Source organism: Prenolepis imparis, unplaced genomic scaffold (genome assembly GCF_030444845.1).
Source record: "Prenolepis imparis isolate NDT839.2.m4 unplaced genomic scaffold, iyPreImpa1.0 SCAF_7, whole genome shotgun sequence".
Classification (NCBI taxonomy): domain Eukaryota; kingdom Metazoa; phylum Arthropoda; class Insecta; order Hymenoptera; family Formicidae; genus Prenolepis; species Prenolepis imparis.
The window spans coordinates 14,127,803-14,141,419 of record NW_028141165.1 but is presented as its reverse complement, the minus strand read 5'-3'; the positions used below and the strand labels follow the sequence as shown (position 1 = coordinate 14,141,419).

The window sequence follows — 13,617 nt, the reverse complement described above, 5'->3', positions numbered from 1 at the left end:
TTTCGTTTTATTATTATTTTTTCCCCAAAATAATTAAGGGGTTGAAAAATAAAACCTTGCCCAGGGCACATAAAAAGCTAGTTACGGCACTGCGAAAAGCAACCAATCTATATATATTTCTTTTGTCTGTGGCTGATCGTTACTTTCTAGTCAAAGGTTTACGTATCTATATATTTTATATATATATATGTTTACATGAGCCGGTAACTGGATTTGTTGTTGTAAACAAAAACAATGCTATATAAATTTAATTTTTATTGAGAATAATATTATGAAAAATAAAACAACGACTCACCTGCCTGGTGAGTTATTATATAATTATATAGATTTTATATTTTATGAGATGAAAAACATTTTTTTTGATGAAACATTTTATAAATTTTCAGCTGTACCACCATTTCTTTCTTACTGGATCATTGTGATTTTGTCACTTTGTTTTGTTAACAGTTATGATGGAGATTTTGTTTTTGACGATGTTGAAGCCATTGTTAATAACAATGATGTGTATGGTACAGCAATTTGGGAAATATTTAAAAATGACTTCTGGGGCACCAAGTTATCCCATAAGCAAAGCCATAAGTCATATAGACCTCTTACCATCCTGAGTTTCAGGTAAAATAGCATTATTAGCCTCTCACTGCAGCTATATTATGATATAAATGTCGGAAATAATAAATTTTATAATTTTCAATATAATTTGTACGGGAAGAATTTTGAAATCTTGCAAAATAAATTGGTTTTTTCATATGTCACCATTCATACTTCAAAGTATAGACCAAAAATTCTTTTAAAATCCATTTACAAAATAGCAAATTTTTGAATAACTTATTATATAAGATTTATTTTTAAAATATAGAATTTATATAGATTGAGATTACTAATGTATATAATAAAAAAAATTAGACTAATATATTTATCAATTCATATTACTATAAACACAAATTGTAGAATATTAGAAAAATTAATTTATTTTAATGTATTTTTTGCAAAAAGAATTATATGTGATTTTTCTCCTTTGATATTTCAAATTAATATTGCTGCAATGAGGAAACAGAAACTTTAAGTACTTCTGTAATATATCTAATAATATTTTATAAAAAATATTCAAATATTAATTTTATGTTCTCTTTATCTTTATAGATTACATTTCTGGTTACGACTAGATTTAATTTCACAGGACTATCACATAATAAACATAATGTTACATAGTGTAAATAGTCTGTTAACTTTATTTGTATATAATCTTATTTTGGGACCAAAAGAACAGAAGATCTCATTTTATGCTGCAGCCTTATTTGCAGTTCATCCAATTCATACAGAAGCTGTAAGAAATTTATATATATTATCACTTATTTATACTGAAATATATTATATATTCTAATTTGTATGTGTTTTTATGTCAGGTATCTGGAATTGTAGGACGCGCTGAATTATTATGCACCTTATTTATGTGGTTATCAATTTTATTATACAATTGTGTAATATATGCAAAAAATGCATTTTATACATGGACTGCTATGTCTGGTTCTATTGTTTGTATAACTATAGCAATGCTATGTAAAGAGACTGGAATCACTGCCATTGTGAGTTAAAACTATATTTTTGTAGTTGATTTTTTTTTTATATAACTATGTAAAACATATCTTTATTTTTCAGGGTATTTGTGCAGTATATGATATAGTTGTGGTGAACAAAATATATCCAGTTGATATAATTAATTTATTTTTGTTTAAACATTCAAATATAAATTTAAATGGTTTCGTTAATTACAGAAATACAGTATTACGACTTGCTATACTTGTTTTCGTTGCAATAATACTTTTATTTCTAAGATTTAGTATTATGGGTTTTTCTGTCCCTAAATTTCAACCAGTAGATAATCCAGCATCTTTTATGGATAGTATATTTTTTCGCATACTTAATTACAACTATATCTATTGCTTGAATATATGGTTACTTATATGTCCTATATGGCTCTGTTTTGATTGGTCAATGGGTTGTGTATCTTTAATCACTGGCTTCGACTACAGAATTTTTGTTATTATTGTTTTCTGGTTATTATTCGGAACAATAATTATGTACACATTTATTCACAAGGATCAAACTTTGAGGTAATTGCAAAACTTTTAAAAGTTAAGATTATATATATATATATATATATATATATATAGTGAAAATTCTTTCCTATTTAATTCATCTCATTTTACTTACATACGAGAGAAGATTACCGGACATTCTGTATACATAAATAAATATATACGTATATTTACCAAAGGTAAAACTATAAAAGATGTATAACTTTTACAGATATATAATTATGGGACTTGCAATACTAATTTTTCCATTTCTGCCAGCTAGTAACATCTTCTTCAATGTTGGCTTTGTTTTGGCAGAGAGAATATTGTACATTCCTTCAGCAGGATATTGTTTGTTGGTTACAGTTGGCCTACACAAATTCTCTACTCGTTTTTTTTCACCTAAAGCGATATTATTAGCTTATATAATGCTTATTGTATTATTGTTCACACATTCCTGGATGAGGAGTGGCCAATGGAGAAATGAAAAACTACTTTTCCAATCAGCATTAGACGTATGTCCTCTGAATGCAAAAGTGCATTATAATATCGCAAAAAATGCTGCAGATGCAGGAAACATCAATCTTGCTAAACTAGAATATCAGGAAGCCTTACGGTATATATATAGAATAAATAAAATTTAAAATAAATTTTTTTTTTTTATTTTAAAAATTCATTAATTATATATTCTATTTATGCTCCAGATTAAATCCAAATTATACTCAAGCTATGAACAATCTCGGTAATATACTCAGAGACGACGGACAATTTTCAAAAGCTATAAGTTTATTTAAACAAGCTATCAATTTGCAGTAAGTTTAATTATATATCACATTATTTGAATTTCCAGATTAATGCATATAATTATAAATATTTTATTTGTATCACAAAGATTTTATATATGCATATAAATAGTAACACATACAAACTCTGAATTTTAGGAAAGACTTTGCTACAGCATGGATGAATCTAGGAATAATTCAATCATCATTGAAGCAATTCAAGGAATCAGAAAGCAGCTATTTTACAGCTCTACAGCAGCGATCAAATTATCCAGATTGTTACTACAATCTAGGCATATTAGTGAGTGAAATGTAATAGCAAGATATAATTTTAAGCTATCTTTGATTATTAAGTTATGAATAAAAAAATTTGTTTATAGTATCTGGAACAAAAACAATATGATAAGGCGCTGAAAGCTTGGATAAATGCAACCAAACAAAAACCTACACATAGACGAGCCTGGACAAATATGATATTACTGTTAGATGATTTAGGTTTGTAATATCTTTAAATCTTAATGGATTTTTTTCGTGTGTACAATATTAAGTAAATATGCTGAAATGTATAGTACATTCTAAGGGCTAATGTATAATTTTAGATAAGACAGAAGAAGCATTAAGAATGGCAAATAAAGCTTTGCAATTTATTTCGGATCACGCTGCTATCCATTTCAACATTGCCAATATTTTAGGAAAAAAGGGAAAATATGAAGAAGCAGAAATTCAATTTAAGTTGGCAATGTCAAAAAACCCAATAGATCCTATGATTTATGCAAATTTAGGTACATATAACAAGAAAATTTATTATTGAAAAATAAAATACATAAAATCAATATTATTTGGTTAATAAAGATAAGTAAATTAAAATTAAAGTTGATTTTTATTTAGGTGTTTTATATCATCGTTGGAATAAATTAAATGCAGCAGAACAAATGTATAAGAAAGCATTACAATTAAAACCAGATTTATCTAGTGCAAAGGATAATTTACAAAAATTGTACACATTAAAAACATCAATAAAATAATTTTTAATGAAATTGCTTGTTATATTTTTTAAATATGTTCGTAATATCATAAATAATTAAGAAACTGACAAAAATCTTATTAGCTGTACTACGTTTTTTTCTATCTTTTCTTACGTTTATTTACAAACATTAGTTCTGGTATACAAGGATAATTATATGCTTTAAAATTTCCGATTTTTTTACCATTAACATAATTATAAGATATAAAACATCTATTACAGCTATAACTTATATCATGTGGTATTCTATTGTGTTCTGTTATAAGCCAGTGTACATTAAGTATTCCACAATAAATACAATTTTTCCCAGAGATGGGTCTTATTTTTTCTATTTTTGGATAGACAGACACTGATAATACATCATTCATGGTCACCAACCTTGCAAAAATAATTGGATTATTAGATAAAATGACATCAAAAATATGCGCAATTTTATTTTTTATTATGTTTGTCCCTATTTATTTTTAATATATTAAAAATATTGTATATTATATATCCAATATTAGCAATTAGTATTACTTAAAATTTTTTAAATATTTCTATAATATATATTAAAAATTACCTGGCATCGGTCAGTACAATTATATGTTCGCAACAACCTTGATGTTGATATACCCATGGAAAACCAAATCTTGCATAAAGAGAATTTATTTGAGAATCCATGGTTGCGATTTTAAATGGACCTATATTACGAGTTGCTGCCCATTCTAATATAACACTACTATAATCAATATTGGTTGACAGACTAGTATCATTATAGAATGTATCTTCAATGTAAAAGAATCCTGATTTATAGACATCCTGTAGTTATTAAACAGAAAAATATAGGTGTTATTTATATGTAATTTGCATATAGAATATTATAAAAGATAAAGTTTAAAATTGAATAGTTACTTTTGCCATTGATTGAGGCTTTTGATTTGGATTTTCACTAGTTTCTACCATAATTGATAGATCAGATTGACATATTATCTTTTGACGTAGATCATAAAGAGTTTGACATCCTAGAATCGATATGATACTTCTAAGTTTAAGAACTGGGCTATAGCTTGTCCTAAACTTGAAAAGACGAGAATGGCTATCAAATGGCTCATATACTCTACAATAAACTAAAAAGTCCTCATATGGTGTTATAGAATTATCATTGGGCCATCTTGATTCATCGTGTTTCTAGAAACGAAAAAAAAAAAATTTATTATCTTCATACATTACTGATAAAAAATAGGTTTCTAGAAATCATATTAAACAAAGCAAAAATATATTAATAATCACAAAATATTTTAACTCAATTTTGAAACAATTTTAAATATTTCTTAAGAGAGAGCTCAAATTTTATATATTCTTTCTTTCTCACTAATTTTATTCCTGATCTTTATATATTTTTTGTAAGTAATTACAATTGGAATTCCATTTATAATCTTTGATTTGATTACAGTTTCCTTGTTAGATAATGTCCTCAACACTTTAATCGTTTCCAATTGAGCATTATTCAAGACCTTTTCAGACTCGTTAACGTACTCTTGTTTTTCCCCTTCTTTCTTATTGGCAGTTTCCATTAATAACGATAAATTATCAATGCTGCAAAATTAATTGTGATTAAATATATAAAAGTGTTTCTTCTTTCATTTTTATCTGAGAGTAATAATAGCAATGTTTACTACATATCGTAATGGGATGTACCTGCAATAATGTTTGATTAAGAGAGTCCTCGCTTGTGACAAGTCAACATCCATAAGTTGAAAGATCTTTTCTTCACTCTGCTCGCTCGTACCATGACTTAAAGAGGCCTTCACTAATTCACTGTATTGCTGAAAATAATTCTTCAGACAAATCTTTGGTGATGCCTGACGATCATAGATCTTATATATTTCATCCATTGCTGTCTTTACGAATAATCACTTATCGTTAGAATCAAAGCGAGTAATAAAGGTCATTACATGTGAAAAAAAGTTTATTATAATTATTATTAATTATAATTAATTATAATTAATTATAATTAAAGCCGTAAGTTAATCATGACGTCCCGCTGTTTTTCGAAACATATATATTTTTGCTAAATAATAGGTGCTTTCCATTTACATCAAAGCTCAGATAAATCTCACTTTTGTCTTTCTTTAACATGGATGTTGAAGAAAGACAGAAGTGAGGGTGCGAACCCATGCAGCGGAATAGCAGAACGCGGAACGAGAGCGGAACCAATCAGAGCCGTTCCTCGTTTCCTTTACGCGGAATTGAATGTTCTGATTGGTTCCGCTCTCGTTCCGCGTTCTGCTATTCCGCTGCATGGGTTTTCACCCTCAGAACATTCAATTCCGCGTAAAGGGTTGCGTTCGGAAACGTCACCGAGTGCATTCCCTCTCTTTCTATATCATTTCTCTCTCAGTGATATAGAAAGAGAGGGAATGCACTCGGTGACGTTTCCGAACGCAACCAAGGAAACGCGGAACGGCTCCTGATTGGTTCCGCTCTCGTTCCGCGTTCTGCTATTCCGCTGCACGGGTTTTCACCCGCATGGGGCGGATTCGAGAGCGCTAGGGTCCCTAGAACTAGGGACTCGGAGCGCAGCCAATCGCGAGCGCGGAATGAAAATTGCGAGACGCCCGTGATTGGCTGCGCCGGCTCTCCGTTCCGTGACGTCACTGCGTGGAAATCCCACCCTTAGCGCAAACGTTGGAAAAAGTGCGCGCAATACACGAACGAACCTATCGATTGCGGTTTACAATTTGACAGCTGCGGATAGAATTTGTAATCAATTCTTTATTACTTATAGGTTACTTTTTCAATTTTATAGAATACCTTGAAATGTCGCAGTCTGTCCTTTTTATGATATTAGAATGAATGTGTATTCCCGATACTGTTGATTTACGCTTGCAAAATAATGAGATAAAAATCTTATATACAGACGTTGTCAATCTTATGATTGAATATCTCAATTGACATGGACGAGAAATCAGAATTTCTTGACGAAACGAATTTTACCGAAAGATGTGACGGCATTAATTTTATTGCAAAGCAAGGTGTTCGATTAACCGAAGGTAATATTAAATCTAGGAACGTATGATGTATTTTGTTCAATATTGTACCAGATTTTGTTTTACTGTTACATATTAAAATTCATGCGTTTACTTCAATTAGAATATTTATTAGTATTATAGTGAAAAATATTTATAAATAAAATTATATAAAATTATATATATATATATATATATATATGCTGTTTCTCTACTCTTTTTGATGTTTGCTTTAAAACTTAAAAGGAAATCTTTGTATATGTCAAATAATTTCTTTAGAAATGATGCAGTAATACATTTAATATGTATTTATTAATATCAAAACTTGTACTTAAGTTTAAGAGATATATTAATCATAATTATTTTTGTATTCAAGCAGGCACAACAATCCAAAATGATGTCTTGCAAGTTAAAAATTATGGAAGTAATATGTTCAGAAGTGAGAGCGACTCAGCATTATCAAGAAAAAGTGATGGAAGACTAAAACTGGATCATCCGATGACGGACAATAATAATTTATTGACTAGGTTTAATGTCGACGAATCTATTCTTAACATTCCTAATGGAAAACTTCGAACATATCATTTATCTAGCAGCGAGAGCCATCTTTCACGTGATGATGGATCTCTTCATGATTCATTTTCCAATAACACAAGTATTTCTTTATCCAAAATACCAGTATCATCTTTAGATTTATTCCTAGTCAGAAGTAAAGTTAATAAATCTGAAAATGATATATGTGCATATAGAAATATATCAAGAACATGCACAGATGAAGAAGAGACATTATTTAGTCAACCGAGCAAAGTGAAAAATTTTTTATCTACTTTGCAATGTTCTGCAAATGAGGAGGTTATTGATTCGTGTGAAAATAATTTAGTAAAAGACAAACAGGATAAAAATGATTTTAAAGAACAGACTGCAGAAACCAATATATTTACAACAGAACAATCTTGCAATGAAATTTTAGATTCACAATTACAGATAAATAACGAAATAAATGAGAGAAATCAAAATGAGGAGAAAGATCTATGTAAGAAAAATGATTCAAATTCAACTTTGACATTAAATACCCATGTGCAAAATAGTTTGACAGCTCGACCAACATTAGCTGATGACAATAAACTTGTTAAAATGTCTCTCCTGACAAATCCGAAAACTTTAATGCAATCAAATGTTCAACTTTTGAATAAGAGTCGTAATTTTTTCAATTTTATCACGGAAAAATCGACAAACATTATGGAAAAAGCTCTGCTACCGCAACATTTGGCAATGAAATACAGTCACATATCAAAATCCATTGAAACGAATGCTATGATGGGATTTTATACTAATAATAAATCTTTGAAAGATATAATCAGAGAGACTAGATTGAACACAGATTTAACAATAAATCCGAGTCATAGTCAAACAACAAATTGTATGGTAGAACCAAATCGTGACGAGAACAAAGATAAGTTAGATAGTATAACAAATAATGAAATTGAAATAAATCAATCTACATGTTTAAAAGAGAATAAAATATGCGATAATTTGGAAAATGCAGAACCACAATTACATAAAAATTTTGAGAAAATATCAAACGAGAAAGAATCTATTTTCCAAAAAGATGATGTAGCTAGATTAGATTGCGATATTATTAATGAAAAAGCACAAGATGATGTATCATTATCAGAAATTAATGAAAATAAAAATAATTTTCTGCCCAAAGAAAAGTTGCATAATGATATGCATGAAGAAAATTCATCTAATCTTAGTACTTTGGTAGAGTCAAATATTTCACAATTAGGCTCCTTAGAACATCCATTATATCTTAAATTATTGGAGGATCATACTAGTTTAAGACACGAGAACGCAAAATTGTTAGAAAGAATCCAGCATTTAGAGAAGTCAAATCAATTGAATCAATTATTTTGTGAAACTCAAACGAATACAGATACGATTACTTTAGAAGAGAACATGAAAAAAACTATAAATAAATTAACAGCCGATTTGAATACATCGCTAGATATGCAAGAAGCTCTTAAAAAAGAGTGTATCGCGATTAATAAAGAGAAAGAAGACATGATTATGAAATATGTAACTAGCGAGAAACAGTTAATTGATTCACAAAGGTATGTATAAGAAAAACAACTGTATAATTTCATATTTATATTTAATACTTAATTTAATTAATTTATATTATTTAATACTTAATTTATATAAATTTACTTTTTCAACATGATTGAGAAAAGTAAAATCTTACGAAATTTGAAGATAAATTAATTAGAAGCAATATATATATTTTAAATAAATTAAAAACAGCAAAATCTTTTTTTCCAAGCATTGTCATAAATGCTTAGTGACTTTTCCGCCATAAATCAATTGATAAACCATTTATATATTAAGTCATATTCGTACAAATGTAAGGTTTAATTCGTAATGTATGTAACAGAGCGACAGATTGCGTGGAACGCAGAGTCAAAGAACTTTTAAAAGATCAAGAATTATTGCAAAACAAGTTGCGCCAAACTCAGGGTGAACGTACAAGAATATGTAACATCATGGATGGAAAATGTCGTGAGATTGTTGATCTTCAAAAGGAAATAGAGAATTTAAAAGAGGAGACTAAGTTTAAGGAAATCAAACTGAAGTGGTCGCAAAATAAACTTAAAACTGAAATGGACTTACAGAAGGAAACTCAACAGAAATTAGATAAAGCTTTGGTAAATATATACACTATACATAATATATTTATTATTTTATAATATATATATATAATAATATATTAGTATATTAATAATATATTATATTTATAATAATATATTATTATTTATATATATATATAAATAATATATTCTAATTTAAATTATTTATGTGTTGCAGATGAAAATAAATGATATGAAAGAAGAATGCGAACAGATACGTCGCGAAACGCAACAATCATTTCGGAAATTTCAACAATCTGAAGAGAATAAAGCTGTGACATTGGATCATCAGTTAAAAGAGCATCAGGCGCGTTTGATTTTAGAAAGACATGTTACGGAAGATAAAGAAACGCTGAGGCTTCAATTGCAAAAGGAACTAGAAACATTAAAATCTAAACAACAAAATTTAATAGAAGAAAATAATAGACTCAGCCTAAAAGTACAAGAATCTGAGAAAGCTCGATTGAACAATGAAAATAATTTAAGTGATTTGAAGATTGTTGCAAGTCAGCGTCAGGAACAAGTTACTGAATTATTAAGCAAAGTTTCTCAATTAGAAGCATTAAAACTTCAGTTGCAACAGTAAGTATATTACGAGAATATAATATATAGTAAATATATATCACATAGAAAAAAGAAGAAATGTAAAAAATATAATTGCATATATGCAAAAAATATGATAAAAATTATGATATTCAAAATACAAGCCTTAATTTTACCTAATTTATCTTTCATTTATAAAATTTTCTCTTTGATGAAAAAATTGACTTAAATCCTAGATTATTATAACTTTGAAATTTGTGACATTATATAAATGAAATCCTAATATTATTGAATGATACTTGTATATAATTACAAGCTATTTATTTTATATTTGTAGTAAAGAAGAGTGTATAGTATCGGCTGAAGCTCAAATATTACAGTTACGATCGGCTAACGAGGAACTGCGATTTGATATGCAAGCGTGTCGTCAAAAGGAAGCAAATATGTTAGATTTTACGCAAAAACTGACAGACAAAAATGTACATCTTCAATCCGAGTTTATTACGATTCAAACAAAGGCGAGTGATCTCGAATCCGAACACGGTCCACTGCACGATTGTATTAACGAATTGACTAATAAGATCAAAGTTTTGGAGAAGGATTTGATGCAAGAACGAAAGAAGCGGAGAGAGGAGTGTGAAATTTTGGCTAAGCATGTAGCTGAACAAACTCAACGAGCGCAAAACTTTGCTCAGAAATTGGAGGATAGTCAAGGTGAAAATGCAGTATTGAAAAGGAAACATCAAATTTCCATAAAGGAGATGACGCGAGAATTACAACAATGTCGTAGAAAATTGGAGATGCTTGAAGCTGCATCTCCCAGTAATTCATTGAACGCTACATCCAGAACTGGATCTAACACTTCTTTAACAGGTTCGACAGATTCACAATATCTCTCATTGATTAACAAATAAATAGGATTTTGACATAAGAAATTCTGTCTCTTTTAGGCGATACATTAAACGGTGCCTTATCGGATAACAATGCTAATGACGATCACATTCACTCTATGGAACCTAATAAACAAGCACTAATAAATCGCATTATGAAGTTGCAAAAAATAAATGTAAAAAGAGCTGAAAAATTAGATTTTTTAGAAGAACACACACAAACATTGCTCGAAGAACTGCAGAAAAAAACAAAAATAATACAAAACTATATCTTACATGAAGATTTTGGAGCTTTGGCATGCAATGAAAGAGATAAACATAAGGTAAGAGGCAATACATTTTTTAATTGGTTTTTTTTTATCTCGCAACAAAATATATTTTATGAATATCGATATATGACAAAAATAGTTTAATTAATTAAATATATTAATTCGTATAAATATACAGTTTAAAATGTTAAATTTTTAATCGCTCTAAAAAAATATCAAAAAATAGATATAATTAATTTTCTCAATAAAAAGAAAATCTCTTAAGTAGGAAAGTAACAATTCTGTTTATTAGACTTATATGTTTTCCTATTGATAATAATAGAGTCTTTTTTTATATCCAAGCATAACAAAAGACGAAGAGATACAGTAAGGGTAAGAAAATGGATTTTTAAAAATAAATTTAAAGGTTTAGGCTAAAAACAATTATATATAATTTTATATATACATATATATATATATATTTTTTTTATTTTTTTATGTACAGGCGGAATTGGCACGACATGGAGGTATAATGGCATCCGTTTATAATCATCAAGTTTCAGATGAAAATATGACCTTAGAACTTTCTTTAGAAATAAATCAGAAATTACAAGCAGTTCTTGAAGATGTACTATTAAAAAACATTACTCTGAAAGTAAGTATATATCAAATAAAAATTATATAAATAGAAAATAAATTAAAAATATGATATTATATATAGATGCTGAACTGATCACTTTTTAAAATATTATATTTCGCATTCTAACAAATGCGAAGAATATGAGAAATACAAAGTAAGTTTAAAAACTCGTTTCTCGATTTGATTATTGATAATTGTGAAAGAAATTAACAGTATTTTTATATATTTTTTCATATCAACATACAAGTTCAAAATTGTTCGAATCTTTTAGATACTTTGAAAAGTTTTGCATATAATTATTCTTGTATTACAATATATTTGGTTAAAAAATCGAAATTAGTTTTTCTGGTCCAAAAAGTGATAGTTCTGTCATGGAATAGCATAGTGGTATTTATTGTTTTTAGAAGAAATATAACGTTGCTAATTTATCAATATTTATTTTTATTTTACTTTACAGGACAATATTGATACATTAGGTAACGAGATAGCAAAATTAACAATGCTGCATCAACAAAAATAAATTGACAATTAATAATTAATAATTGTTACATATATATAGATACTTTCATCCACAAGTATCATATGTTATATGTATATAGATACTTACATCCACAAGTATCATATGTTATATATTGGTGCGAGAAAGGGAAAAGAGTTAACGATATTTATATTCTTGTTTTAAGGTAATCAGATTTTCTGTTATCTACCATCATATAATTCAGTAACACATGTAAATATTCCTTTACTTAACAATGTATATTTCTGACTTAATGTATTCAAAATGTATTATATAATATATTTATAAAATAGGAGTAAAAAGCACTAGTAGAGAATCAATTTGTATTATCATATGTCCTAAGCAAGATGTGATATAATTTGTTTAGCTAACAAAAGTAATTTTTCATGTAAAAATATGGAGAAAGATTTTATTACACAAAGTTTAGTGTTTTTAAGGCTCCTGGGTGCTCACCGCGGCCATATTGGATTGTGACGTCAGAAGCGAGAAAGCACACGCTGAAAATTCTTAGATGCCATTTTTTAATGAAAAGATATTTCGATTAAACAGCACTTCAGATGACTCCCCCGAAAACTATCCTTTTCCCTTTATAATCAATCAACATCTGTAAAATGATCGAGATATCAGACATGCGGAATGACTGCGCATGTGCAAAGACCAGACGGACTGGGCTTCATAATATTACATTTTACAGCTGTTGATTGATTATAAAGGGAAAAGGATAGTTTTCGGGGTTTTTTAAGAGTGTGCTAAAGCCATCTGAAGTGCTGTCTCATCGAAATATTTTTTTTATTTCGAAATGGCATCTAAGAAATTTTAGCGTGTGTTTTCTCGCCTCTGACGTCACGATTTCGACATGGTCGGAAAGGAGCCAGGAGCCTTAAAGTTTTAGTATTTTCTAAGTAAATAGCTGAGATAAAAGAAACTATCTTTTCCCTTTTATTTAGAGGATTTTTAACGTTAAATTCAAATTATTAGAATAATTGTGAATAATAAAATATATTTTATGAAAAATAACTAATCACAGGCTTAATATAAATCGCCATAATATTGTCAGACATATTTATATATTTCGAAAATGTACTCGTAATGCTGAAATATAAATTAATTAGAATGAAAGGAATATAATAATAAATTATTATTGAAGAGGAAAGATGTGTGTCTATCTATATTAAGATATTATAAAATAACGCTACATTT

At 28.2% G+C, this 13,617-nt stretch overlaps 3 protein-coding genes across 5 annotated transcripts; 2 read left to right on the top strand and 1 right to left on the bottom strand.

Moving 5' to 3' along the window:
* The first annotated feature begins 167 nt into the window (after nt 1-167).
* On the top strand, nt 168-3,882 carry LOC145939000 (protein O-mannosyl-transferase TMTC4). 2 transcript variants are annotated; one of them, XM_083042992.1, is made up of 11 exons: nt 168-302; nt 387-612; nt 1,141-1,324; nt 1,404-1,583; nt 1,657-2,111; nt 2,308-2,691; nt 2,780-2,887; nt 3,017-3,158; nt 3,238-3,352; nt 3,457-3,639; nt 3,746-3,882. In XM_083042992.1, the coding sequence occupies exons 1-11, from the start codon at nt 272-274 to the stop codon at nt 3,880-3,882; spliced, it is 2,145 nt and encodes a 714-aa protein (XP_082899118.1). In that variant the 5' UTR covers nt 168-271. The 2 variants fall into 2 exon arrangements, 1 of the variants encoding a protein (XP_082899118.1); XR_014425771.1 differs by lacking the exon at nt 3,746-3,882 and having other exon boundaries at nt 3,017-3,169; nt 3,457-3,592.
* Pbp49 (proximal sequence element A Pbp49) lies at nt 3,838-5,954 on the bottom strand. Of its 2 annotated transcripts, XM_083042994.1 has the most exons (6): nt 5,819-5,953; nt 5,562-5,689; nt 5,279-5,459; nt 4,776-5,051; nt 4,444-4,682; nt 3,838-4,259 (listed from the first exon to the last, which is right to left on the bottom strand). In XM_083042994.1, exons 2-6 carry the CDS (start codon nt 5,612-5,614, stop codon nt 3,983-3,985), a joined length of 1,026 nt encoding a protein of 341 aa, XP_082899120.1. In that variant the 5' UTR covers nt 5,615-5,689; nt 5,819-5,953; the 3' UTR covers nt 3,838-3,982. The 2 variants fall into 2 exon arrangements, with proteins under 2 accessions (XP_082899120.1, XP_082899119.1); XM_083042993.1 differs by having other exon boundaries at nt 5,562-5,954.
* Nucleotides 5,955-6,584: 630 nt separating this feature from the next.
* Golgin104 (coiled-coil domain-containing protein 186) lies at nt 6,585-13,611 on the top strand. Its single transcript, XM_083042985.1, has 9 exons — nt 6,585-6,916; nt 7,269-9,006; nt 9,327-9,597; nt 9,758-10,161; nt 10,460-10,995; nt 11,073-11,335; nt 11,624-11,653; nt 11,766-11,915; nt 12,358-13,611. Exons 1-9 carry the CDS (start codon nt 6,820-6,822, stop codon nt 12,418-12,420), a joined length of 3,552 nt encoding a protein of 1,183 aa, XP_082899111.1. The 5' UTR covers nt 6,585-6,819; the 3' UTR covers nt 12,421-13,611.
* Nucleotides 13,612-13,617: the final 6 nt, after the last annotated feature.

Bases quoted from the DNA above. Each gene is read 5' to 3' on its own strand.
- Pbp49 (XM_083042993.1), bottom strand. From the start codon at position 5,758: ATGGATGAAATATATAAGATCTATGATCGTCAGGCATCACCAAAGATT. The intron at 5,052-5,278 runs GTAATTACTTAC...TTTCGTTTCTAG, and splicing joins TTATAAATGGAATTCCAATT to AAACACGATGAATCAAGATG. The intron at 4,260-4,443 runs GTAATTTTTAAT...TATTTTTGCAAG, and splicing joins ATTGTACTGACCGATGCCAG to GTTGGTGACCATGAATGATG.
- Golgin104 (XM_083042985.1), top strand. From the start codon at position 6,820: ATGGACGAGAAATCAGAATTTCTTGACGAAACGAATTTTACCGAAAGA. The intron at 10,162-10,459 runs GTAAGTATATTA...TTATATTTGTAG, and splicing joins TTAAAACTTCAGTTGCAACA to TAAAGAAGAGTGTATAGTAT. The intron at 11,654-11,765 runs GTAAGAAAATGG...TTTTATGTACAG, and splicing joins GACGAAGAGATACAGTAAGG to GCGGAATTGGCACGACATGG.
- LOC145939000 (XM_083042992.1), top strand. From the start codon at position 272: ATGAAAAATAAAACAACGACTCACCTGCCTG. The intron at 2,692-2,779 runs GTATATATATAG...TTTATGCTCCAG, and splicing joins GAATATCAGGAAGCCTTACG to ATTAAATCCAAATTATACTC. The intron at 2,888-3,016 runs GTAAGTTTAATT...TCTGAATTTTAG, and splicing joins AAACAAGCTATCAATTTGCA to GAAAGACTTTGCTACAGCAT.